The following is a 27,901-nucleotide window of genomic DNA, read 5'->3' on the forward strand; positions in this document are numbered from 1 at the left end:
GGATTAATCATTATATAAATGCTTGCAATTGCATGGAATTAGTATGGGCGCAAGTACATGGTATCTTTTCCAAATAAAAGAGAAATTTACTATAACCTGGATGCTTCCTTATATTAACACACTTTACATCAACATTGTGAACTTAAGGGAAGAACAAAAATTATAGGTGCCAAGACCTGGTGCCAACAGAAACTTTATAGAGGCTGTAGATTTTGTTAAGATGACAATTCACTGAATTCAATAAAGTTCAACAAAAGTGATGCTGCTGAGTATGGGTTCCTCCCTTGTCACGTTATGGAATGGAATTCAGTGACTGAATTAAGATGAATTTCAATTCATCAATGCAATCTATTTGTATATCCACTCGTTTGAACGAGCACCAGACTCATCCATATCAATGAAAATGCTTACGGCCTGCAGTATATAAAAATAAGAACATTCTTGTAATAGTTCAACTTATATTTGAGTCAATAGTAAGTTAGCAACATATGATGGAAGTAGCATAATTTTACCTTCCCTATCCGAGGCCGTTCTTTAGAATTTTGTAGGCTGTTCCGGATATGTGAGACAGCTCCCCAACATTTTAATGTGTTTGCCACATCATCAAGCCTCAAAATATACTCTTCTTCGGTCAATGGAAATGATCTCTATAGTAAAAATGAAAAAAAGTCTTTAAGTCGTATAGGTAAATGCTAATGCAAATGAAAAAAAGTCGTTAAGTGGTATAGGTAAATGCTAATGCGCTCCGGAGAAAATAAGGAGTGTAGCGCCCCTAAACTTTGAATCCTAAACCCTAAATTTTAAATCTTAAATCTTAAATTATGAATCTGAACCATTGATATAAAATATAATAAATGGAGAGCTAAGATTTGTTTAATTAACAGAGAGCGTATAAAGTACTTAGTAAGGAGCATGGACGGATGAGCCGTCATACAAGGATAAGAATCTCATTATTCTCAAGTGTAATCTCCTTGTATACAAACAATGCCTTAGCAATTCAAAGTACTTATTCAAATGCTGTTTGTCCAGTACTTTCCATTCATTTTTTGTTCATAATATATTGCAGATTTCAATGGAAAAGGAAAAGAATGTACAATCATGTAGCCTAGGGTATGAAACCATAAGATATAGCACAGAAATGCCTTTACATTACCTGTTCCATGTACTTCCACATGACATTCAAAGCAAGCAGATTTCTTCCCATGAATTCCTATTACAAATCATGTAACAACAAAATAAGAAAAGGAAATATAAGTATATAACCAAAGAACAAAAGAAATAAACATCATACTGATATCAAGTTTTAATCTCACACTTAATTGCACTTTGTCAAAAGCTTACCTTCTTTATTAGCTGAACATCATAAGACCTGCCATATTTTTTCCTAATGAGTGTAGCAAGGTCAAATCCACTAAACGTGGAATCATCAGTACCAACTATTTTCTCAAGACTCTCTCTAAGCATTTCACTATTCACCTGAAGCATATTTCACAGAACATATCAGATTCGGATATATGCATAGCAAAAGAAAGTTAATAATCAACATATTAATCATTAAAAGTATGAATACGAATTAATGCAAACATAAAATTAATCCTTTAAAGAAAACTAAAAAAAATATGCATGACAAACAAAGGAGTGTCGTGTATAATATCACCTAATAAGCTTACGAGAAATGTTGGAGGGTCAGCAGAATTTATTATTTTCGGCCAACAGTTAGCCAATAATGTTTAAAAGTGTAAGCTAAAAGTAAATTGTTAGATTACTAGATTAAAGGAATTGGACTAATGGATAAAAGTGTTGGTCGAAAACAATAAAAACAAATGATTCAATTGCAATGCAATGAATTACATGAAAATAAGGGAAATTGGGAAGTGAACATACTCCTCCAGTTTCACCCTTCTGAGATTTGTTCTTTTGAATGTCATCTGAGTCGTAAGGATCCACATTGTCACTCACTGCACTGCAAGAAATTGGCCTACATTTCCTTGCACCATGATGATGACATTTATGAGCAGCATTAACAAAGTCCAATCCTCTGGATCCTAAAAACGGAGCCTTAATAATACCTCCTTTATCAGTGTGATGATCATGGTGAACTCTCAGAGGCCAACCACACTGGTTGGTCGACATAATGTTCATCGTGCCACGTCACTGCAGAATAAAGCTATCTCAGCACCGAATTTAATCTTCTCATTCACAAGACTCAAACTCCGGACTTTCTTTAAGGAAAACAATTATAAAGCTACTTCGGCAGGCCTAACACTAATATGCCGCGGATTTGAGCACTTCTGAGATTTGCATACACAAGGCGAGATTAAAACCCGAACTTGCTTAAGCAGACGAGTTAGCTAACCATTTGACCAACCTAAGTTGGTTATCAAACTACTTGAAATCATTACATAATGTATGAACTAAATACCATGAATAAGATAATATAGAGACAATTAACGAACCATCCTACTTGCATCAGGTAAGTATATCAAAAAGGTATTCCTATATCAAACGTTTGAACAATTGACCTGATTCTACTTTACCAAAACAACAAACAAGAGAAATAACAGATATAAAACAGTGGAATGAGTCCCCCCCCCCCCCCCCTCTCTCTCTGTCTCTCTCCTCTTTGTTTTTGTGCAAAAATTAATCATCAAAACCAAAAAATGAGCTAAAAGTCTCATCAAGTAATCATCATGCAAACATGCTTATGGCAAAAAGAGACAAAAGAGTAAAACACAGAATCTAAAGACATGAAACTATGTTAAAGGTTTACTATAGCAAAGACAGCAAACCTGGTACAAATGAAATTCAGGTACAAAAATGGTTTATGGAACTTGTGTTTTCTCTTAATGACGGTTGAAGGGTGCAATTTTAGTAGAGTAATATTATTATAATATTATTATTGATTTGCTAATATTATCAAGAAATAGAGGGTGGTGCGTGGAGAAAGATAACAAGTAAGAAGAGGTGGGAGAAAGGAAGTAACTAATTAAATGAATTAATTGTGGACAATAGAGATTGTTACGAAGTGAGAATTTTAAGGCAAATAAGAGCCTCACGTGTTGTCTTTCTTCTACGCAACGCCAACCACAAACTGCCACGTGCAAACCGCATGCCTGCGTATGCATTCCACTCTGCTACACCATCTCGGTCAAACATTCATTCTAGCGTCGTGTGTTTGTATCCAAGATGAAAAAAATCGAGATCCTAACTAAAATAAAAAAAAAAGTTCATTAAGTACGTAAAATATATAATTGTCATAAGATTTAAATAGTAAAATTATTATATTTAGTATAAATTTTATAAATTAATAAATTTATTTAAAATTATAATATAAAAAATATTAAGAGTTAAATCAAAATTTTAACTATAATATTTATATCATCAGCCATTTTCATTTTAACATAAAAATAATAAAAAAATTCCTCCACGTTAAAATAAAGAAGGGAGAATAAAGCCCTCTCACGTAATCACATTTCTAATATTGCATAAAATATAAGTATATAACCTTTATATATATTCCAATCTTAAATATTATAACATTATAAATTTACATATATTACACATATAATATTTTATAGGTTATAGAAAATAGATTCTTTTCAATAAAAAAAAAACTTAAAAAAATAAAGTGTGATATCTCACTTTTAATTTTATAAGTGAGATTAAAATTAAATAAAAATAATAATAAATAATTAGATTAAACACTTTACAGCATCGATCACCAAAACAGCATCAATCACCAAAAAAAGAAAATAAGTCACAAAAAAAACACTTAACAGCATCTACTTCCTACTTTATAAAAATTTCTATTTATTATTTGATTTCAGCTAAATTTTAAATCCAAAGAATAAAGTAAATAAATTGCCAAAAACATACCTTTCATACTTTTCTTTTGGTGCCCTACGGTTTTTCAAGCTAGCCACATCAAAGATTAAGCTATTGAACTCTAGACACTTATTTAAATAGACAAATGAATTCACTACTCGATTATCTCAAATTATTTATTACTTTCACACTTATACGAACCCAACTTGACCAAAAAGGAGAGCCGAGCCCAATAAACATTTATCTCTTTAGGCCCAATGGTTAGTTTGCGCGGGAAGCAGTCCGGTGCAGAATCCGTCGACAGCTGAGGAGAGGTTAATTTTAATTTTCAATTCATATGATTATCGTTTATCAGAACAGAACTGAATTGAGAATAGAGAAAAAGAAAAGGTTGAAAACCAAAATCATAATTCATAACATTGATTAATTGATAGCATATGAACAAGAAGGAGGATAATGAGAAAGGAGGAGTTAAAGGTTGGATCGACGGCGATGAAACCGCTCACTATACGCTACGTAGGATCTCCGCCCTCCGATCCACCCTCCTCGTTCCGCCGCTGCACAGGGTTCCGCTCCGCCTCGGCAACGTCATCGAGATCTTCGGTCCCTCACCCTCCGCCAAAACACAAATTCTCATTCAAGTACCTACCTGAACAACTTCTTCAACCGTAACACCAACACACACAAAAATTCTTTTCTATTTCATCTCAATTTGATTTGCAATAACTGAAAAATCTCAGGTTGCTATAAATTGTGTACTTCCGAAAGAGTGGAACGGGGTTCGCTACGGTGGTTTTGACCATTCCGTGCTCTTTCTTGACCTCGATTGTCGCTTCGATATCTCGCGCTTGTCGCAAATGCTCACTCATCGGATTATGGAAGGTAATGCGATTGGGGATTGTGATAAGACGCTGTATGATTTGTGCATGCAACGCTTCTTGTATGCCCGGTGTTCCAACAGCTTCGAATTCCTTCAGACTCTCAAGGTAAGTTCATCCTATACCCACCCTTACTCTAAAGTTACTTCAATTAGCTTAATCTTGATGCATTGAGGGTGTGACGATCCACTTAGGTTCAATTCCGTTTTATGATGATTCAAGTAGCGGAGGGAGAAAGGTAGTTACTTTTGTTGGCATGAGAGAATATTTGACATTAGTCCAAGTAGTTATAAAGCCTAATTGGATTTGTGTGAAATACTTAAAGTCATTGTGATGAAGATATAAGATTAATTTCTACACGAACAGCACAAAAAAAATTATGGGGGAGAGAGAGAGCACACTACCTTGTAACATTGTTTATTATTTTTAATACCTGCTTATGCATCTCTTGACCAACAGAGTTTACATTATCGCTTAAAAAGGGAGAAAGATCATGGGGTTAGTGTGCAACTGCTACTGATTGACAGGTTGGTTTCTTGCTGCTTTTTCTTTAAAAAACAAAATTTATCAAATTAATCAATGTTACTTGAAATGGCATCATTAACTCATTATTATGAAGAAACTACATTTTGATTTGATAACTAAAGTTTGAGTGCCCAAACTGTATTTGACAGCATTGGAGCTTTTCATTGGGTAGATCGGGCATCAATGTTCTTGTCTCTAAAAGAACATAATAGGTAACTAATACCCATCACCACCCTTGTTTGATGCATGCCTCTTTTTTTTTCCCAAGCTTTAGAATCCTCTGAAGTTCAATTTATATTTAGAATTCTTAGATGATCATTCTGTGGCTTGCTTGTTTTCTTTTTTCTATATATATTTTTTGAATGAAGGGTAAAAACATAGACAGAAAGCAAGGGAAAGTTGATAATTGCAAGAGTTTCTCTTAATAGTATCCATGATTCAGGTATATGCAAAGTTTAACTTGAAGATGTTATTTGTGATGCAGGAAAAAGCTTTTCTTACAGAGTGTATCAGAAGCTGTAGTTCAAGATATTAAAAAACTACTTCAGGTGCATCCTATGTTAGTTATAGCCACAAAGTCGGTTATTTTTGGAAATACATACTCTACGGCTTCAGAGGAGGTCAACGGGTGAGTTCCATCAATCCATGGTGGTTAGAGAAATTAAAGCTCGTTTCTTTCATTATCCGTATAGGACTAATTGGAAATATTGTATGTAATTGTGTCTAGAGAGAAAAGTATTTTTGAAAACGGTTGCTTTCAATAAAAATTCTTCCACTATGTCAAGAGAATCGATCGTGTTAAATTATTTATGAAAGTCATGAGCTAAAGAAGTACTGACCCTTTTCAATGGTGATTAGTAAGAGGATTTAAATAGGGGTAGACTAAGAAGAAATTGATCCACAATCACCCTATTATATACACTTTTTTCTAGTATAAATAAATGTATGAAGTCCGAACTATGGTGCAATGCAACCTTCAGGCCTTTTTATTTCTGTTTCCTTATTTATCTCTTTCTTGTTTTTCAGCACATTCTTAAGGTAGGACAATTAAATGATACCCAATTGGTCTCCATTTCTGTATTAAACGTTTTTACTGTGTTGCTTGGCAAATTCATTACTGAGAAGCCGTAGTTTCTGTTCTAATTTTAATATTACTGTACTTCTTGAAAAGGTGTTCAAGAAATGTAACAAGAAGCCCACAACATACTCAGTATCGTGAGTACATGCCTTCAGTCTGGCAGGTAAAGGTTGTTACTGGTACATCATGTATATTATGAAGTGGTTGATGTTGGCTCCTAATGTTGCTCATGTCTTGTACCTTTTTTTTTTTTTTACAGTCACTATTAATATTTCTAATTTTATGGCGCCCGTTACGTTCTTGCAGTCCTTTGTTACACATAGAATACTTCTACGCCGTTCAGGTTTGGGCTCCATTCCCGTTGTTAATATCTAATTTTTTTTATCCATTAGCCATGACTTCAGCATATTCTTGCTTTTCAGATGATCAACCTGTTATAAGCAATTCTGAAAACTCCTCATGGTATGTGTTGGAATGGTTATTACCAAGAATTGGACTTCCAGACAAGATTATAGTGAAGGATGTAAGAACATTGTGTGTAGATTGTGATTTAAGTTAATCAAATTTGACTTTTATTAGATTCATTTTTTACTTTTTGCTGAACTTGTAGAATGGTGTTTTTGTTGATTCATGAACCATGGTTGCGGACGGTGCCAATTGTGGGTGAGGGATTCTTTAATATCTTCTGAAGTTTGTAAATAGTTATTGCTCATCATTATCACTTACTATTATCAGTCTGCTTATTCCCCCCCTCCCCTCCTCCTCCTCTAATTTTGTTTATGTTCATTGTGCTGCTAGGTTCAGCAATGCTTTTATACAAGGGCACGTAACTGTCTTCATTGGTCACAACATCATGAAGCAAATAGGATCCAAGTCTTTCTGAAGATCCATTGCATCAGAATTTAAGTTATTCTTGCGTGCTATAAGAAGGATCTCATATTGCAACCTGATTTAGGAAAGCTTCCGGGATCGAGCACTTGGAAAGCTCCAAGAGGTCACAATCACAATTTTACTCATCCTAGTTTAATTAATTGCCAACTTAGATGAAATTTGGTGCTTACATGTGATTTTCTGGTTGCAATTGTTGAAATGCACAGAATCATTTACTTGTGTATTTGAAGATAAACAATGTTAGTTAACTCAAATAAGTAACAATATATAGGTGTTGACTGTTGAGAAGTGCAGTGCAATATAAAGAGAGTATTGCCTCGTGACACAAGTATAACTTTCTAATAACCGCCATCTTTTCTTTCTCCAATATCCTCTTTACTTACTTATTTCTAACATAATATGCATATTAAGTTTGCTAGCATATCACTTCCTGTACTTGTGAATGGATAAAAAGGAAAATAGGTATAATGTAATACTATCAATTAAATTCACGTAGCTGTATATTGTCTTAAGCAGAATGCAACTCCTCAAACTTGCAATGACTAGGTAGCAAAAACTTTATACCCATTATGGTCCTAGTTTTGTACAATCTTATCGAATATTACTTATGTATTTCAATAGGTTCTAGTGTTGCAATTAGTACTGGGCATGATTTGGTTCACTAGAAAAACCACACCAAACCACATACTGATTTTTCAGGTTCAAAAATCGAACCAAACCAGTTGAGAATAAATGCAGCCCGCAACAATGCAGGAGTCTCTTATATCTTGTATCAATTTGAGATTCTACCCAATACAAAATAAAAATACAATTTAAACTTTGTACAATTCAAGTACTAACACAAGTTGAAGATGATCAGCATAATCTTGGTGAGGATCTGGCACGAGCATGATTAAACAATGCATTCCGGTTAACCATCTTTGAGTTCATTTCCTTGCATAATTCTTCCAATTCTACTACCTTCCATTGCATTTTATCCATGTTTAGTGTCATGTCTTTTTTCTCCTTGGAGAAGCTGTTCCTCTTACCTTCTTTGTACAAAACTAATTGATAAGGATTCTTCTTTCTTGGAGTCTCGGTCTCATCATAGTCCAGTGTTGCAATTTTTGATTGCTGAGAAATAAGAGCCTGCATTGCAATCCTTGGAGGTATTCTGGGGTTCTTGGCCAGATCCTTACTAGCTTCAAAGCTGAGTTTAATGTAATTAAGACATCTACACAATCTTGATCTTTCCTCGAATGTGATCATAGGATGAGACTGCAATTTCATTGGCTACCAAAATTAGAAAAATTTATATAATAATAATGTAATATACTAGTTGTCAAATACATGCATGAGGAGAGCTTATTATATTAAGTGTTGGTAATATTTGTGAAAAAAATTGAACAAGGTGGGAAGTAAATTAGGAAAATACAAAATTTAATAATTACAAAAGATTATAAAGTATGAGATAAAAGTGAGTATAAGTAACAAATCTAATGAACAACAAACTTTTGCTGCTAGGTTAAAGTAATAATATGTGCTGTCAAAGAAAAAAGTAAAAAAGGTAATGTTAATTGCATATAGAAACAAATACTAAGGGTGGCCAGCTCTGTGTTTTATTTGTCCACATTACTCACAAAATATTCAAGAATCAAGATCAATGACAGCATGTGTCTATGAATGACAAGTGTTTTCATTTCCTCAGTCTAAAACACTTGTTTGAATGTGAACTCTACAGCAGTATCAGACACGCAGGTGTGAGAATTCCTAGACTAAGGGGCACAATTCAGTATGCACATGCCTTGGATTTATATATGTTTCCCTTTCCCCATGTTATCTAATAATACATCCAAATTACTCTACTCTATGACGAAGCACATGAAGGATGATGAGATTTCTAGACCACAATAACAGAAGGGTGAAAGAAAAAACAAAAATACAAATTACAAAAAATCTTAATATGAAAAATCTGACAATAAAACATCTAATTTTGTATTTTGACTACCGAAGCACTATAGACAATGCTAGAGATACACTTAGAGAAAGACGAGAAAAATACAATATGGGTTTTAAGTCATATTTGATGTTGAATATGTCAACAAAAGATTATATTCTTACATACATAAATCCAAGCATAAAGTTAATAATGCATGGAATTTTTTATGGATATAGTTTTGTATGTAATCTGGACATGCATCTTCCTTTCCCTTTCCGTTTTAGTTCCTGTTTCCATCTTATTTATTTATTTATTTATTGCATTTGACACATAATACTAACCACATGACAAAGATTGAGCAATATATATTATATTAGGCTGAACGAAAGAACTAAAGGTGAGTAAAAGTGACAATTTTAAGGTTTTTCATCTTAATTTCTTTACTACACAGATTAAGTTAAAAAGAGGTTCCATACAAAACAAAGTAGATTTGAAAACCTGAATGTTATCAGGGTTAATTAAGTTTTATCTTGTAAAATTAGTGATTTATGATTTTGGACTTTATGAAAAAAAAATTCTGTGGTTTTGGTAAAAACAATTTTAAAAAATAAGTAAAATTGGTCCCTACCATATCTCTCATACAAATCAATTTGAAGACAGTTCCTTATGTTTTGAACCATAGGTGTAAAGTAAATATGCAGGTAGAATGATGACAAGGACCACTTTCAATTTGGAAACCTTTTGGACCAAAACCACAAGAAAAAGTTTCACAGTAATAAAAATCATCAATCGACAATTTTACAAGAACGAAAAATTTATTAGCCCAAACAATATTATTTGTGCTAAAAGATGATGCTGCAGATAAGAACAGTAAAAGAAGGGTATGTGATATTCACCTCAAGATAGATGTCAATGGCTCTATAGACCCCATCAAAGCTATCCCTTGCAATATCTGGCAAGCATTCTGCTACTCCAAGAAACTTAGAGATCTTGAGATTCTGATCAGGTGATATCTCCCTCAAATACTTGTCAATCAACCTACCAACCCTTTTCAGTTTCTGTAATGAAACTCCTTCATCAGAACCATTGATATCAACAAAGAGTTTAACCAATCTTATGACCAAATTAACATCATAATAAACTCCCATATCATGGCCAGATACCAAAAGATCATCCAAAGTAGCTTGTTCAAGGACACCACCAATTAATCTTTCAAGTTCAGTCCTGCAACCTTTACTCAAACCAAAACCGGATACAATCCTTATTACCCAAAATAGCCCTCTGCATGAAAATGTTTCCTTTCCAACAAAAATGACACCATAAGCTGCTGTTTCTGCAAGAGCGGCATACTCACTCTCACTGCTGTTTTTGCAATCGACAACTCTGGTTTTTTGAGTTGCTTTTCTCAGATAATGCAACAAAAACCTTGTGAGGACTAAATTGTTGTTGTCAGTTTTGTATGCACCAAGAAATTGGAAGAGTTTCTCAATGATCTTTGGGGGTAAAGTTGCCACATCATCAAACCACCATGCTTTGCTTGGCAAAGCTGACCTGATTTTTTCTGGAGTATTAGCCAGTTTGTTTGATGAGGAAGAGAATCTCTTATTACCAGAAGTGCTTTCTGGGGAAGAATATGAGGATGGTGAAGAACATGAATTGATGAAGCTTACATCTGAAGAATTTGGAGTTTGATTAATCTTTGGTAACACTCCACCAACAATGATCCTTTCTAAGAGGCCATAGCAATCTGCATATGCATACACATGCTCACAATTCATGAGACTTTCAATTATATCATGCCATTTCCACTGAGAGATTCTATCAAGAAATGTTTCTGTTTGTTGCAAGAGATTGTTGCTGAAAACCCCTTCTGCCATTCCAAGATAAATGGCACAGCAATAGAGGAGAGGAACATTAGCCACAGTGATTGGAATGTTGCCGTTATTGTAACAGAACCTTGAAACAAGTTCAAACCCATCTGGGCCTCCAGGGAAGTTATTGATTCTAATCCCCAACTTCGTAACATTACATCTCTTTTGATGATTCAAGATTCTCTTCAACTTTCCACAGTATTTTGACATAACCTTCTGCAATAAAAACAAGTGAACTAGAATAATCATCACTCTTGAAAATCTGGTTATTATGTATGGCTCCCCCCCCCCCCCCCTCTCTCTCTTGATTGAAACATCATGAACTCATCATATATATGATATAGATTGAATATAATTATCAAATAACACTAAATGAGTACCTCTTTCAATAGGAATATCTGCTGACCATCAATATTGATTTGCATGTCACAATGCTTCGGCATAGCTACTTCATGCACTGAACAAAGACAGATAAAACTCTGATTTTGTATATGTGACGAGTCCTTTTGAGAGGGGGACAAAATGATTGAATATGTTAATCTTCTATTATCATCACACTATGGCCAGGTTATATATGTTAATCTTTTAGCCCCAAGTGGGGTACCTTCTTTTTTATTATTTTTTTTGGTGACTTTTTAGTTTTAATATATGCAGATGAGGAGGGAGAGAGTGAAAAGAAAAAAAGAGGGAGAAAAAGGAAAGAAAAGAAAGAGGAGGAGGACGGGAGGGGGGGGGGGGTTTGGTTGGTCATTCGCAACTTGTCTGACTAAATTGTAGAGTGAACACTCCATAGAATAGGAGATATCACAACACTTGACTCTTCAAAGATTTAATTTTTAGATGATCCTCTAACAAAGATTTTATAATTGTTTTTATATAAAAATATATATTCTTTTACTCTTTAATAATAGATTATAGAATTAAATTTTGATATGTTACGAAAATATTAACTTTATTTAAAATATAGCTAAATAAACAAATCATTTTTTTAAAACAAAACATTTTTACGAAAAAAATATTTTTGGTATTTTTATTTGAGTAGTACCTAATTTTTATATATTCTTTAAAAGTTGCATGCTATAATGGCTATTACTACTAGGATTTGTAATAGTTCTACAATTTTGATAATATTTAAAACATATCCTTAAAATTAAGATAATGTTCTTTTAACAATATTTTTTTAAGTATTATCAAATTAACATAGCCACGCTATAATTGACTCTCCTCTTAAAGATACAATTATGTTACGTATATACTAAAATTAACTACTAGTATAAAATATATATTAAAATATAAATATATATTAAAAATAAATTAAATTACATATGTATTTATACATAAATACATTAGTGATTAATTTTAATAATTGATTTTAGTATACAAATAGCATTTCTGTTAAAAAATACTGCTAGGGAGCTAATGGCCTAAGCGTACAATGTGTACAATGGACTAAATTTTTTGTTCATGAATAAAATAAACATCACCCATACTATCCCATGTCATGAACCTACTCATCCAAAAAACATAACCTAACAGGACAATGTAACACTAATGGTCATATCTCTAATATTTTCTAAACTTCTATTGTACACATTATACGCTTAAGCTATTGCTCCCTATACTTTCTCTTGTTAAAACTATGACACTACTTTTTCCTTTGGAAACATCAGTACAAGTATGACAAATTAAACATGTGTAATGTAAGTTAACTGCACAACAAATAAGTGTAGTTTATCCTAAATTATATGCTCCTCCTTAAAGCTAAAACTTCCACCAAATTATTCTGACCTATCTTATTTGATTGTATTGGCTTGTTACCATCACTCTTGTTTCTTCCTTCTTATTCCACATAGTGATGATTTGTTTTGTTACTGAATTTTAATTTATTTTATGCCGTGACTCTACAGTGTTAAATATAATATCTAGTTTTGGTTAGTTTATATGACAGATCCCATGTATATGTCCCATCCATATGGCAAGTTATGGTATTATTAATAGACGTGTAGTCACAGGAGATAATGCCCTACATGAATTTGCCTAAATTGTCCTTATTATCTACGTACCCACAAGTTGTTCAACCCTACGAATAATTATATAGTATATTAACTACAAAGTTTTGAATCAAATTAAATCAAACAAAATGTTTTTGGTAGTGAAAAAGATAATTATATATATATATATGCATGTTGGTGGAACGAATAGCAACGCCTTATGTGAGGATTCTGTCTGATGCAGAAAACAAAACAGTATGAGTGCCACGTTATTAAGTACGTGAACCCAACGCACTTTCTTTTCCTCATTTCTGTCACTTAATGCAAATAAGGTTCCTCGCTCTTTCTTTAGATTTTGCATGAGTGATGATGCAGTTTCGGAACATGTGAACATGGACCCTACTACGTCCATGAAATTGTATAAAAAAGACAAATCATAAATGTGCAATTTTATTTATAAACAAGTGATTATTCTAAAGTATATTGTTCATCTTTTTCCAAGCTATATGCATCATATTACATTATTACTTGCTTCAGATCAGATTTTAATTCTCTAGTTATTAAATATTCTATTGTGCCTATGAATTGGCGTCTAAATTTTGCCTAACTTATTTTTTGTAGTAGGTGAAAATGTAAAGTTGATATCTGAGAGCCGTTAGATAAAAATTTAATCAAATAATCTAACGGCTCTTAAGTATCAACTTCACCTAAAGTCGAGTGCACCTGAGTTTCCACTTTTGTAGTAAGTTTTGATTTTTTAAAAATAATTTATTTTTATATTTTTAAATTAAATATTAATTTTTAATATTTTTTAGTAAATACACACTACTTTTTAAGTACTATAACATTCACCATATTTCATAGTAATACCATGTTAATATCAATTGTAAAATCAGTCATTAGTATAAAATATATATTAAAAATAAATTTAACAATAATATATTTATACACAAATATAATTTTTTATGTATATATAATAATATCTTTTATTTCATCCTATATGAGGTCATAATATGTCAAGATATGATGAGAAAAAGTTTCATCAATTTAATATAAAACAAGTATTTGTGAAAAAAATGTGTGTCGACTAATAATGTATATAGACAAAATATTTTTTATTTTTATTGGATTAAAATAGCCTTATCCTAACTTAATTATTCTTGAGTTTTTACTTTTGTTCCTTAATTTATGATCCTTTTGCTTTGATTCAAAGTAACTTGTTTTGACATATTTGAATTAATTGGAAGCAGCGTCGGTGCCAAATTTTTTGTCCAATAAATCGGTCGGCAAAGGGAAAATACTCAAAACAGTGCGTATGAAATATCAATGAACTACTTTAAAAATTTTGATGGCTGAAAATTTGCCTCCAAAATATGCTACAACTACAAATTAATTAATTAATTAATTAAAGCTGTAATCACGGGTTTCTCTGTATCAACCATTAAAGCAACTTGCAATAATCAAAAGCTTGCTTCAGTACTTGACTACTAGCAATTTGCCTTATATTTTAAGTAATCTGTCAACTTACCCACACACAGCACAATAATTATTATTTTATAATAATCATTATTTCTTAATGACGTATAATTTTAATGGATTCACGTGTACGTATTATTATTACTCAAGTTTACTCCAGACAGCAAGAATAGTGTAACTTCCTTTTTATAAATCCGAACCACTTATATAGTAGTTAATATAAATTAGGAGTGTTTACAGGGGGTTTGATATGATTTATATTTGGTTCAAAATATATATCGGATTTATTTACTAGACTCGAACTTAACTCTAGACTCGATGAAACCTACACATTTTTGAGTTATAATTATATGAAAAAATATAGGGTACCAACATATTATCTGCCAACTTCTGCCAACTCTTATTTATATTTGTGTTTCATGAAAGTGTGTTCGTAGATGTGTCTAATAATTAATATATTTTAAATACATATATAAAGAGACACATCCATAAAATATATCTATAAAGATACTTCTATTAAACACAGTTATAAAAAAGACATTTTTATTAGACACATCTACAAACACACTCCCATGAAACACAATTATAAATAAGAGTTGGCAGAAGTTGGCAGATATATTGTTGGTAACGTAGCAGAACCGTAATTATATTGGGTAAAAATCGAGTGAAAATTGGGCCGTTAACATTATCTTCTTATAAGTTAGCATGTAAAAATATCCAAATTTTCAATACTCCAACTATTATTTGACATGGTAAAATTTACTTAGAAAAATATAACAAGAATCAACCATTTTCTAAAATTAAAACATAACCACAATCAATACTAATATTATCTAATAAGACTAAATATTTAAATCAATACAAATAACATAATATTATGCATTAGTCTAAAATCTTATGCATTTTAAACATAAAGCATTAACTTATAGTCTTATAATGACTAATAACACAAAATATTAAGGTTTACGATTTTTATATTTCACATAAAAAAATCCATCATCCATCACTAATAACACAAAATATTAATTGTGTATGATGACTGAGCCACCGGATCGAATTCGAGTGACCGAGCTATGGTCCGGACCCGATCCAAAATAATGACCGGGTCTATTTTTGAGATCCTTACCCGACCGTAAACCCGATAAAATCACACCAAATTAACCCTTAAAAAGTTCGAGACTAAGCCATATCTTCAAGTCGGATCGGACCATGAACACTCCTAATATAAACTTTGAGAGTTAAATTATAATAAACTAAAATTACTTTCAGTTTTAGGGATTACTCAATGAATCATCACACTGAAATGAACAAGCATAGGCAATCATTTCGAAGATCTGTCAAAATTGTGTGCATGCAATAATGTAAAGTTGTTTGTATTTGCAATGCGAATCCAAAATAGATAGTTTAGGAAGGTTTTTAAGTGTTTTGTGCCGACAATTTTAGCTATTGATTTTTATTTTATATATAAACAGTTAAAATTATTAAAAGAATTTAATTTCGATGCATCTAATTATGTAACACCATATCATTAATAAAAATAATTGTTTTTTACATAATTACGTAAATAATCATTCAAAAAAATGACAGATATAATTGTGTTAATTATGTAAAAAATTATACAATATCAATACACTAAAATTAAACTCTTATTAAAATACTAATGCTTTTGAAAAATTTGAAAAACTTCTTACCATTTAACTTTAGTGTCACAGTGTATTCTTTTAAAATTGTCCTTTATTCAATCTTAAAAAAAAGAAAAAAAAATAAGTAACTTCCATTCTATAATAACAATGAAAGTGAATATAAAAATTAAATAATATATTATTAAATTTAAAAACTGATCAAAGGCTAAATTTGAAAAACAAGTAGTATTATTCCGATATCTTTTATACGAGAAATGCTTAAAGGAACATATTGTTGGCTGTTTTTTATTTATTGTATTTATGATACAAATTTTAATTAATGTACTGTATTGACTTACCGAAAGAAATGAATTGAAGTCACTTATCAATAGATGGTGTGAAAATTTTGATTATATTAATATCTGATTATTATGTTAAAAGGATATGTAAAACACATATAAATAAATCAATTTAATGGTGCTAAGAGTTTCCAAAGATGATTATTCACTAAACAACAAACACATCAATATATATTGGTACTAACTACTACGTCATAATATAGACTCATCCATGTTCTTCAATTCATGTAATTAAAATGCTCAGAGAATCACACTAGTAGGCAGAAATTTAATTAGTTCAGACTGAATAATACTGTCCCACCAACAAATTTGTAACAATTCAAGTATATGCCAACCATTATAAAAGATAGTAGTACTATATAATATCCCAGTACTATATAGCAGCCCACAGTTTTCCTGTTGTATTTATTCTCTAACATCAAAATCTTATAACAGAAGTGCAAGATTCTTGGTTCCAAATGAATAATAAAGTTGGGGGGAGTTTTATACTCCTGCTGTATTCTTAGTTACCCATTTTTAGGAAGGGAAATATAATTAATGTTACCGTACCTAGTTGGCACTTAAAATCTTTAGATTTTGATTATGGGTATTATGCACAATTATTTTGTTCATAACAACGGTTTTTGTATAATTATTGTCATGAAATTATATAGTAGTTGAATTCACATCTTAATAGTAATTTATAGTTTTAATATATCCGCTAACAAAAAATTATTATGTACTTTATGTTTTGAAATATCAAGATCCGTTATGTTCTGATTGAAAAAGAGGAAAGTTAGATTAATATGTGAAAATTTTCATTATCTATATTGGTCATTGTGGAAGATAACATTCTTTTAAATATTTAATCATATAAATAAATTGTTGAGAAGTAATTTGATCAACATTTACTGATTTACTTGAAGAATTGATTTTAGGTTGTATTGATAATTTAATTAGTGAATTCGTTACTTAAAATGTTGCAATTTATCAAGAAAAACATAGTGTTGCTTTTTGCAAATATATTTCTTTGTTTTTCATGATTTCTTTTTCTCTTGAAATAATTACAATACAAGCCTTGTAGGCCCAAATAGGCCAACCAAACATGTTTTTCTTCTAGTTTTCTTTTAATCAACATACCACGAAAGTTGGCTTAAATCCACCATCTCGAAAACTATTAAGGCTGCCCCTACCTGGTTCTCAATGCAAAAGAAAGAGGAGAAATTGGAATATAGCCCAAAAAAGTCACATACTAATATCAAAAAACTTACCCAAATATAAAAAATAAGGAAAAATTTAGGCAAATATAGAAAATATCAATCTGAGTTGTAATTTGAAAATATAAGTAAATACAGATAGTATCAATTTGTATATAATTTAGAAGAATTTCTATTGTTTAGTTTATAATTAATCTCAATATTTTAAGAAAATTTTGCTGCTATATGAGAATATCAGTTGTATACTTGTATATATGTGTGGTTTATAAAATAAAAAAAGTAGATTGGACAGAACAATTTCTATTATAATATCAGGGTACGTATTCTGATATCCGAGAAAAAAAAAGAACAAAGGGCAGCTTGTAAAACCATGGCATCAATTGTAAAACCAGAGAAGAATATTGGAGAAAAATAAAAAATCTCAGAAGAAGGGACCAAGAAGACTTACTCGCCATATGATCTCAGTGCGAGTGACAATCCCAACCTAACTAGAGGACTGATGGACAGTGCAGTCCATGATCGTATCTTGGATCTTGAATACAATCAAACCAAGCCTGCGATTGACTGTGGCATATGTAGAAACCGCACATGAAGTGTGGGAAGACATCAAGGAACGGTTTTCTGTGGTGAATGGCCTGTGGATCTAGCAACTAAAGGCTAATTTGTCAAGATGCAAGCAGGATGGTATGAACATGACAATCCATTTTGAAAAATTGAAAGTTCTATGGGATGAACTAGCAAATTGTGAACAAATGTTCACTTGTACTTGTGGCGGTTGGAAGTGCGGAATTAGGAGTGAACTTGAGAAACGAAAGAGAAAGAGAAGGTTCATCATCTGCTGATGGGACTGGATGATACAAGCTATGACATGGTAAGGTCAAATATTTGGGCAGCAGATCCCTTGCCCTCATTGAGCCATGTCTACACGATGCCGATTTAGGAGGAGAGAGTGAGAACAATCACGAAGTCAACAGAAGAATGAGGGATGGTTGTGGGCCTTGTAATACAAATAGGAAGTAAGGCGAGATGACGTGGATACTATGGAGAAAAGTCGGTGACTTACTCGATATGTAAAAAGAATGACTATGATGTGAAATAATGCTTTCAAATTGCGGGATATCCGGAATGGTGGGGCAACCGATCCAAATATAAAGGAAAGAGCAATGGAAAAAGTTCATGGCGTCAAGGGGCTCAAAACTGTGGAGATCAAGCACGGGCAAATGTGATGTATGTTAGTGGAAGTCAGGCCAATGATGTAGACGCGAATAAACTTGAGAAAGTAGGTTTAACTAATGAACAACCGAAAGTGATACTAGATATGATTGGCAAGCAAAAACCTGATGATTCTGAAAAAATGACCGGTAAGAGAATGTTTAATTTGTGAATCATTGATAGTGATGCATCCAACCACATGACTAGAACCTTAAAAAATTTATGGGAAAGAAAAATTATACGCAAGTGCCTAGTGGGGTTATCTGATGGTGAATAGGTGGTAGCATGCAAGCCAAGAACAGTGATCCTTGATGGAGGGCGTGGGTTAAAAAATGTTCTTTATGTGCCCGAATTAAAATGCAATATGATCTCAATCTCTCAATTAATAGATGAGAAAAAATGTGTCATGAATTTCACTGACAAAGTTTGTGTTATGCAATACCGCACTTTCAGGATGTTGATTAGAGCAGGTGAATGGAAAGATGGGTTTTATTAGTATCATGACACACACAAGACTCAAGCTTGTCACATCAAAACAGAGAATCAATTCGATATTTGGCATAAGATATTAGGACATCCAACTTTTAAAATTGTGCAAATGCTTTCTGTTTTAAATGAGAAATATACCAGTAATGAGGTGAACAAAATTTGTGAAATTTAGGAAAAATCCAAGCAAACAAGAAACAAATTTCCTTTGAGTAAGTATCATGCATCAAATATTTTTTATTTAATTCATTGTGATTTTTGGGGACTTTATAGAACCCCTTCTTCATGTAAAGCATCATATTTCTTAATTATTGTGGATGATTGTTCACGTACGGTCTAGATATATTTGTTAAAAGAAAAGACAGAAATTTCAGTTACTTTGAAAAAAAAATCTTAGTTGATCGACAGTACAACAAGCCTGTTTAAAATAATATTTTCTTCAATAAGGAATTGTTCACCAAATTTCTTGCATTGGCACCCCACAACAAAATGGAAGAGTGGAAAAGCTCCAAGCTATGTGATGCGGGAGCAAGCAGAGTTAGTAGGTTATTTATATTAGTTAATTATAATAAGAAAATACAAGTCTCATATTGTTTAGAATAGTAAACTGTGTTATGTATTAGTCCCACATCGTCCAAGTTATGAAGGCTTTTCCTTCTCCCACTAGTATAAATAACTCATGTACATTTTATTTATGAAAAAGAGTTGAAGTTAATTTGAATATGAAATAAACAGTGTGCTTATTTTTCTCTAGGCTCTTTGAGAGTAAGAGGTGCATCCTTGGCTTGGCCAACCAAGGTGGTTTTATGGCTATTTTCACCATAGTGGGATCGCTAATCTTGCTAAGATTGGTGAATCTAAACTATGTCACCATAGTGGGGTTGTTAACCTTGCCAAGATTGGTGACCCAAGGGACGTCTCAGCGTCACTATGAGCATTTGAAAATCTTTGGCTCCCTCTGTTACGTTCACAATCAAAACTGACAAAAGGAAAAATTTAAAAAGTCGAAGTCGAAAATGTGTTTGTTGGGTATCCATTTGGACAAAAAGGATGGAACTTGTTTGACTTGGAAAACAAATTATTTTTTGTGTCATGTGATGTTCGTTTTGTTAAGCATATATTTTCCTTCAAACAATCCCAAACCAATGCTCCTAGAACAGCACTTACGCGGGCCCCTATGATCGAAGAATTATTTGGAGACATTTTTCATAGGCCACAGTTTCAATACCTGCGCCCCAGTCATCTAACCAAAATGAATGCATGGGAGAGTCTCACACAATCGCAGACTCTACTAATGACAGGGGGTCATGCACTCGAGGCTGAAACTGGCAACCATGCTGCCACTGCCTTGGACCCAAGACCAGATAACTCAGATGACTCAGCGCCATTTGCCGAACCACCATCCGTGGATTCCCCCTCCACTGATTTGCCACCAACAGTGGAAGCTTCACTCGATTGCGGCCATCGTGTGAAAGCATCCTCTATTCGTCTTCGCAATTTCGTGACCGCTACCACAATCCAAATGAGCCCAACCATCCAGTCTTCCTCTCCATCAAAATCCTCAGGTGTGTCCAATCCTGTACAAAATTTTGTCAATTGTAATTATTTTTTACCACAATACCATGTTTTCCTTGCTGCTCCCCAAACAGAATAGGAGCCTCTATTTTTCTCTCAAGCAGTGAGAGATGAGGAACGGCGAGAAGCTATATCTCACAAAATTCATGCTCTTGAGACCAATAATACGTGGACGCTCACTACTCTCCCTCCAGGAAAGAAGGCACTTGGTTGTAGTGGATATAAAAAAAATATAATGCTAATGGGACAATCGAACGGTTCAAAGCAAGACTAGTCATTTTGGAAAATAATCAGGTGGAAGGATTGGATTACAATGAAACTTTCTCTCGGTTGAGAAAATCGTCACCATTCGAACGACTCTTACAGTAGCAGCAGCAGCTTAGAACTAAAAACTACACCAGATGGATGTCCACAATGCTTTTCTACATGAAGACCTTGATATTGTTGTTTACATGAAGCTTCCTCCTAGTTTTTAAGTGTCTCAATAAGGTGTCGTCTGTAAGCTCCAAAAATATTAGTATGGGCTAAAGCAAGCTCCTCATTATTGGTTTGCGAAACTGTCTCCTACTTTTATTCGATATGGTTTTCATCAATCTCAAAAGGATTATTCCCTATTTAGTCTTTGTCACTCTGGTGTATAACTGGTTGTGCTAGTGTATGTTGCATGAAATAATGGTGCTGCAATTCATATTTTTAAACAATATTTGTACCAGTGCTTTCACATGAAAAATCTCGACTGGCTAAAGTATTTCTTGGGGGTTGAGGTTACTTGGTCTCTCATTCACATTTTCTTGTGTCAGAGAAAATATGCTTTAGACATCATCACTGAAGCGGGGATGTTAGGTGCTAAGCCGGCCACTACACCGTGTGATGAAAATCATCGGTTGGCATAAGCTACTGGTCCTATAATTTCTGATCCTAGTACCTATCACCGAATTGTTGGAAGGTTGATTTATTTATGTTTTACTAGACTTGGTTTAGCTTACAATGTGAATATTTTGTCTCAATTTATGCAAACTTCTCGCATAGAACACTAGTAAGCTGCTTTGAGAGTTGTTCATTATTTAAAGAGCCATCCTGGCCAAGGTATTCTACTCCCACAGAACAATGATTTATACTTGTATGGATGGTATGATTCCGATTGGGCGAGTTATTTTCTAACTCGCAAGTCTCTCACAGGGTGGTTTGTTCAACTTGGCAACTCTCCCATTTCATGAAAAACTCAGAAACAACAGACAATCTATGCCTCCTCTGCTGAAGCCTGAAGCTGAGTATCGTTCAATGGCTATGGTGACCTGCGAACTGAAGTGGATTAAGGATATTCTTTCTGATTTATTCGTACCTTATCCTGCCCCCATTTGCCTGTATTGTGATAGTCAAGCAACCCTGTACATCGCTAAAAATTTAGTCTTTCACGAACGCACGAAGTACATTGAGGTCTACTGCCACCTTATTCGAGATGAAATTGTGCAGTAACGTCTTCTTCCATCATATATCCCAACACAAATTTACAACAATCTTGGTCAAGTTGGGCATTCATGACTTACATGCTCTAACTTGAGGGAAAAAAAATAACAGAAAGCTTACCAAATATAGAAAATATCAATCAATAACTGAGTTATAATTTGGAAATATAAATAAATATAGATCGTATCAATTTGTATATAATTTAGGAAGATTTCTATTGTTTATTTTATAATTAGTCTCTATATTTTAGAAAAATTTTGATGTTGTATGAGAATATCAGTTGTATATATGTGTGGTTTATGAAATGAAGAAAGTAGATTGAACAAAACAATTTCTATTACATACACAATGCAAGTCTATGTCTAAAGAAATTATAAATACTTAACTATATGTCTAAAAAAATTATAAATACTTAACTAACTTTGGTTGTTCGAGTAATTAGTTCACTTGTTTACTTAAATAAGTATTTGAATATTCAAATTTTACTTTGTACATGTAACAATGCATTAACTAAACTCTCATATAGAGCTCATGTCCTAAATGGGTATACGCTCAAATTCACATATATTGACTCACTACACCAACTTTGTATCGACCTCAAATACAACATATTAAAAAATAGCAAAAATTTCACTCTCCTCTATTGAGAGATACTAAAATGACACTCTCCTCCTCTCTATTTGTAAAATATACACTCCCTTCCCTTATGACTTTAAAAAAATCTCCTCTTTAATCTATTTTAAATTTGTTGTATTAACTAATGTTAACTTTATCCATTTTTTGAGAAAAAATAAATTATTTTTTACAAAAATATCTTTTAGTAAAAATTTTATTTTTTTGTGATTAAATTTTATTTACTAAAATACTCTTTAATAAATTTTTTTCTATCGATTAAATTGCATTTTTACTAAAATATTGTCTTAAAAATTTTTTAATGATTAAATTATTTTTTTCTAAGATATCCTTCAATAATTTTTTAGTTATTAAATTGTGATTTTACCAAAATTTTTGTTAACAATTATTTTGTACTTTACTATTAATTTTTTGATATCAATGTATATTATTTTAATATTAAATTAAAAAATCTTACCTCTGTTAATATATATAATAATTAATATTAATAAATAATTTATTTCATAGAACTATTAAAAATTATTAACAGCTTTATCAAAACTTAAAAATAAATTGAAATAGACAAATCCTAAATTTAAAATATTAACATCTCATTCCTTCACATCTTTACAAAATAAGTTCTTTAATAATTAAAAAATGATTGAAGGATATTTTAGAAAAAAATAATTTAATTATTAATTTTTTTAAAAAATATTTTAAAAAAATACAATTTAATTAATAAAAAATAATTTGTTAAAGGTATTTTGATAAATAAAATTTGATCACAAAAAATAAATTTTTTATTAAAGATTATTTTTTTAAAAATAATTTTTTTAAATAGATAAAATTAATGTTAGTTAACACAAAAAATTTAAAATAGATTAAAGAGAAGATTTTTTTAAATTATAAGAGAAAAAAGTGTATTTTTTACAAATAAAAAAATGAAGTATTATTTTAACATTTCTCAAAATTTTTTTTTAAATTATTTTAATTTGTCACTTCAATTAAAGTCTCAAACTAAAAAGATATACTTTAAAAATTAAATTTTATAGCATGTTTGACAAGAAAGGAGAGTTGGGGTGGTTTGTTTGGTTCAAAGTATTTTTTTTTATGATTTTTTAATTTCTACGTTAATTTATGAAAAATTATGTTTCATTTTGTCTTTTTAACTCATATCAAATCTATACTATTGCATATCTTAGATAATTTTCTAAACCTATGTTAATTAATAGGCAAAGGCTCACGCGTGGTTGTACATTTATGTAAAATTAATAATTAAAAATTATTAAATAATAATTTAGTTAAATTTATTAAATTATTTAATAATATTTAAATATTAATTTTATATAAAAGTAATTGTATGCAATATACACATTTTCTCCTAATTAATATATTTTTCTTCTCATATTTTAGTATAATATTCATTTTTTTCTCATTATACTAAAATAAAACATAAACATACCAACAAGAACACCAAAATTCTTAATAATATTTAAAAAGTTATATAAATAGACCAAATTAACTTTATATAAAATGATAAATTTTAATGAATATTATTAATAATTTAATTTTGATATAAAATATAAAAAATGTTGTACATACATTCAATTATATATTAATAATAATTATTATATTTCAAATATCTATATGAATAATTGTCTAAAAAAATTGGCGTAATTAAATAATTTGGTAAAAGATTTTATATTAACAATATATCATCGAAATTAAATTCTTAATACTAACGAATCCTGTTAGGGAGTTAATGGACTATTTGTATAATAAACTATTGAGTTACAAAATGAACATTACCCATATTATCTAGAATAACCATTTAAGTACTAGGAATAATAAACATCTTCCCAAAAGCTTAAACTGATTTTGAGATGAAAAAAAGGTAACACGGATAGTTATATCTCTAATATTTCTTAAACCTCTATTGTACACATTGTACAAATATTCTATTGGCTCGTACTTTTCCAATACTATATTATCTTATTTTCTTCTTCAAATTATATTATATTACAATTATTTAAAGATCACGAAGACGACCAAAACATTACAAACGAGATGAAAATTTTAAGAAAATCAACAAAAAGGAAATACAAATAAGATAGATGTCATGTAAAAAAAAATCTAAAGGATAAATAAAAGCCGAATCTAGTACTAGGTTATTTATTGTCGTAGGAATCCAACAATGTTGTTAAACATAGCTTCATTACGCAACAGAGTTGTGTCCCTTCTAAACACACACCAAACCTTACAACAATCGAAGCAGGTTCAATCCATCATCCTCACTTCTTCTCTCTCACAAGACACAATCTTCCTCTGCAACCTCTTTCATCTCCAATGTCAAAATTCCCATCTTGCCCTTCCCTTCAACACCATCCTCCATGCTCCCACCACTCGCCTCCTCAACAAAATGATTGCAACCTTCTCCCACCTCCCTCAAACCACCTTTCTCTGCTACTCCTCATTGCGATCAAACGGCGTCGTTCCGGACAAACACACCTTCCCTTTGCTCCTCAAGGTTTTCTCTAGCCCCAATATTTTTCGTCAAGACCCATCTATGCTTTTTGCTCAAGTTATCAAATTTGGCTTCAACCTTGATCAATTCGTTTGTAACGGTCTTGTTTCGGCGTTTGCGAATTCTGGGTTTCTTGAGAGTGCACGCAAGGTGTTTGATGAAAGTTCCAGTAGGGACGTTGTTGCTTGGACTGCGTTAATCAATGGGTATGTGAAGAATCAGTGTCCTCGGGAGGCACTAGAGTGTTTTATGAAGATGAGATCTTTGGGGATTGGAGTTGATGGGGTCACTGTTGTTGCCATTCTTCGTGCTGCGTCGTTGGCAGGTAATGCTTCGTTTGGAAAGTGGGTTCATGGATTCTATGTTGTAGCAGGGAGAGTGTGTTTAGATGCTCATGTTTGCAGCGCCCTTGTGGATATGTATTTCAAGTGCGATCTTTGTGGTGATGCATGCAAAGTATTTGATGAATATCCTTATAGAAATGTAGTATCTTGGACTGTGCTTATAGCTGGTTATGTGCATTGTAACAGGTTCAAAGACGCGGTTCGAGTATTTTGGGACAAGGTTTGGGATGATATTGTGCCTAATGAATTCACGCTAACGAGTGTTCTTAGTGCTTGTGCTCACATAGGAGCATTGGATCACGGAAAGTTGGTTCATCAGTACATAGAGAGTAGTACTAAGGCAAATTTGAATTCAGCAATTGGGACGGCATTGGTGGATATGTATGCAAAATGTGGATGCATAGATGAGGCTTTGAGGATATTCGAAAAGTTGCAAGTTAAGAATGTCTTCACTTGGACAGCAATGATTAATGGGATGGCTGTTAACGGGGAAGCCTCAAAAGCGTTGGAGCTCTTCTCGCACATGTTGACGAGTGGCATTCATCCTAATGAAGTTACCTTCATTGGTGTCCTTGCTGCATGTTCTCATGGCGGTTTTGTAGAGGAAGGGAAAAAGTTATTCGAGTTGATGATCAAAGTGTATCATTTGAAGCCGAAAATGGACCATTATGGTTGCATGGTTGATCTGCTTGGTCGCGCAGGGTACTTAGAAGATGCAAAGCACATAATTGATAACATGCCAATGAAGCCTGGTCCTGGTGTTTTGGGAGCTTTATTTGGTGCCTGCATGATCCACAAGGATTATGAGATGGGTGAAATTATGGGTAAGTCTTTGATAAATTTGCAGCCGAACCATAGTGGAAGATATGCACTTCTGGCAAACTTGTATTCAATGTGTCAAAACTGGGAAGGGGCTGCACTTATGAGGAAGCTCATGAAAGGAACAAAGGTAGAGAAAACTCCAGGGTGCAGTTGGATAGAAGTGAATGGTTTGATTCATGAGTTTAAAGCGTTTGATCATTCACATAACGAATCATCTCATGTGTATTCGATGTTGGATAACTTAGTGTTGCAACTGAAACTGGTTCGAGTGTGTGAAGATTTTAGCCTACTTGAATCTTAAAGACATGGTTGGTTAGAGCAACGGATTTGTTTTGGGCTGTGCTAGGTAAAAATGGGAGAAGTGGCTAGTGTTGGTTTAAATGTGAAGCAAAAACAAAGAAAAAGTGTTGACTACGTAATTTTTCTAATTGTTTTCTCATAATCTATCAGTGGAAGTATAGTTATCAAATTCGAATCCCATTGATCGATTCGATCGAAATATCGATGAGTTGGATCTTAAATCTTCGGTCCAATAATAGAACTATTTCAAGTTAAGCACCGAAAAGAATCGGTCAAATTTAGTAAATATCGACCTAACCGAAGTATTCTTGTCGCATATGCGGGTGAACCTACAACGCTTTAGTGCTTTGCAATAATAATTATTCTTTTAATAAATACTTATAGTATATAATAATATAATAAATATAAACTAATAAACTAATTAATAAGTATTAAAATTTGAAAATAATAATTATTTTTATTAAAAAATAAAAATATTTATAATAAAATTTTTTTATATAATTGTTTAATTATACTGGATTAACCAATTTAGTTAGTATTTTAATAAGTGAATCGGTAATTCAATAATTTATATTTTGATAGATTAATTATCGATTCGATTTTGATAACGATGAGTTGAAGAAAAGATATTACCAAATGGGATTATATGATCTCCAATGCATGTACTTGTTTTGACTTTTGAACAAAAATGATTTATGATTGAGTTAAATATTTGATTAAACTGATATATAATTTGATGATAGTTTCAACAAAAGTCCTTAATGAAAGGTGGAATGAGAAGTTTTAACCAATGAAACACAGTTAATGGCCAAATTACAAACCACACTTAGTTAAATATAGTCAGTGTGATAGACTTATATTTGATTATTTTCAGAAGATAGGATTAGAAAACGGAAATATCACTATTACAAAGATAGCTGTGATATGAG

The 27,901-nt window shown here is 32.0% G+C and overlaps 4 protein-coding genes across 9 annotated transcripts; 2 read left to right on the top strand and 2 right to left on the bottom strand.

Annotated features, from left to right (window-relative positions):
• Window positions 1-65: 65 nt before the first annotated feature.
• LOC112789032 (uncharacterized) lies at window positions 66-3,041 on the bottom strand. Its single transcript, XM_025830747.3, has 6 exons — window positions 2,790-3,041; window positions 1,885-2,154; window positions 1,342-1,476; window positions 1,154-1,210; window positions 513-647; window positions 66-414 (listed from the first exon to the last, which is right to left on the bottom strand). Exons 2-6 carry the CDS (start codon window positions 2,140-2,142, stop codon window positions 349-351), a joined length of 651 nt encoding a protein of 216 aa, XP_025686532.1. The 5' UTR covers window positions 2,143-2,154; window positions 2,790-3,041; the 3' UTR covers window positions 66-348.
• A 992-nt stretch (window positions 3,042-4,033) lies between these two features.
• On the top strand, window positions 4,034-7,525 carry LOC112789035 (DNA repair protein XRCC2 homolog). Of its 5 annotated transcripts, none has more exons than XR_011879468.1 (11): window positions 4,034-4,139; window positions 4,260-4,466; window positions 4,566-4,811; window positions 5,163-5,230; window positions 5,378-5,440; window positions 5,713-5,856; window positions 6,400-6,469; window positions 6,566-6,649; window positions 6,729-6,829; window positions 6,917-6,969; window positions 7,105-7,525. XR_011879468.1 is itself a non-coding variant. In XM_072232277.1 (11 exons), exons 2-10 carry the CDS (start codon window positions 4,263-4,265, stop codon window positions 6,938-6,940), a joined length of 957 nt encoding a protein of 318 aa, XP_072088378.1. In that variant the 5' UTR covers window positions 4,034-4,139; window positions 4,260-4,262; the 3' UTR covers window positions 6,941-6,969; window positions 7,105-7,525. The 5 variants fall into 5 exon arrangements, 3 of the variants coding, with proteins under 3 accessions (XP_072088378.1, XP_025686536.1, XP_025686535.1); XM_072232277.1 differs by having other exon boundaries at window positions 6,613-6,649; XR_003196152.3 differs by lacking the exon at window positions 4,034-4,139 and having other exon boundaries at window positions 4,148-4,466.
• Window positions 7,526-7,667: 142 nt separating this feature from the next.
• Window positions 7,668-11,833, bottom strand: LOC112789034 (BTB/POZ domain-containing protein At1g50280). Of its 2 annotated transcripts, none has more exons than XM_025830749.3 (3): window positions 11,367-11,833; window positions 10,012-11,222; window positions 7,668-8,454 (listed from the first exon to the last, which is right to left on the bottom strand). In XM_025830749.3, exons 2-3 carry the CDS (start codon window positions 11,194-11,196, stop codon window positions 8,053-8,055), a joined length of 1,587 nt encoding a protein of 528 aa, XP_025686534.1. In that variant the 5' UTR covers window positions 11,197-11,222; window positions 11,367-11,833; the 3' UTR covers window positions 7,668-8,052. The 2 variants fall into 2 exon arrangements, with proteins under 2 accessions (XP_025686534.1, XP_025686533.1); XM_025830748.3 differs by having other exon boundaries at window positions 10,012-11,202; window positions 11,367-11,794.
• Window positions 11,834-25,176: 13,343 nt separating this feature from the next.
• LOC112789036 (pentatricopeptide repeat-containing protein At1g50270) lies at window positions 25,177-26,973 on the top strand. The gene has a single exon (XM_025830753.2). The coding sequence runs from the start codon at window positions 25,177-25,179 to the stop codon at window positions 26,971-26,973; it is 1,797 nt and encodes a 598-aa protein (XP_025686538.1).
• The last annotated feature ends 928 nt before the right edge of the window (window positions 26,974-27,901 follow it).

This window comes from Arachis hypogaea, chromosome 3 (genome assembly GCF_003086295.3).
Source record: "Arachis hypogaea cultivar Tifrunner chromosome 3, arahy.Tifrunner.gnm2.J5K5, whole genome shotgun sequence".
In the NCBI taxonomy this organism is placed as follows: domain Eukaryota; kingdom Viridiplantae; phylum Streptophyta; class Magnoliopsida; order Fabales; family Fabaceae; genus Arachis; species Arachis hypogaea.

Bases quoted from the DNA above. Each gene is read 5' to 3' on its own strand.
- LOC112789032 (XM_025830747.3), bottom strand. From the start codon at position 2,142: ATGAACATTATGTCGACCAACCAGTGTGGTTGGCCTCTGAGAGTTCAC. The intron at 1,211-1,341 runs GTAAGCTTTTGA...GATTTGTAATAG, and splicing joins ATGTTCAGCTAATAAAGAAG to GAATTCATGGGAAGAAATCT. The intron at 648-1,153 runs GTAATGTAAAGG...TTTTTACTATAG, and splicing joins TGTGGAAGTACATGGAACAG to AGATCATTTCCATTGACCGA.
- LOC112789036 (XM_025830753.2), top strand. From the start codon at position 25,177: ATGTTGTTAAACATAGCTTCATTACGCAACAGAGTTGTGTCCCTTCTA.
- LOC112789034 (XM_025830748.3), bottom strand. From the start codon at position 11,429: ATGCCGAAGCATTGTGACATGCAAATCAATATTGATGGTCAGCAGATA. The intron at 11,203-11,366 runs GTACTCATTTAG...TTTTTATTGCAG, and splicing joins AGATATTCCTATTGAAAGAG to AAGGTTATGTCAAAATACTG. The intron at 8,455-10,011 runs GTGAATATCACA...ATGAAATTGCAG, and splicing joins CCATTGACATCTATCTTGAG to TCTCATCCTATGATCACATT.
- LOC112789035 (XM_072232277.1), top strand. From the start codon at position 4,263: ATGAACAAGAAGGAGGATAATGAGAAAGGAGGAGTTAAAGGTTGGATC. The intron at 4,467-4,565 runs GTACCTACCTGA...GAAAAATCTCAG, and splicing joins AAACACAAATTCTCATTCAA to GTTGCTATAAATTGTGTACT. The intron at 6,650-6,728 runs GTTTGGGCTCCA...CTTGCTTTTCAG, and splicing joins AATACTTCTACGCCGTTCAG to ATGATCAACCTGTTATAAGC.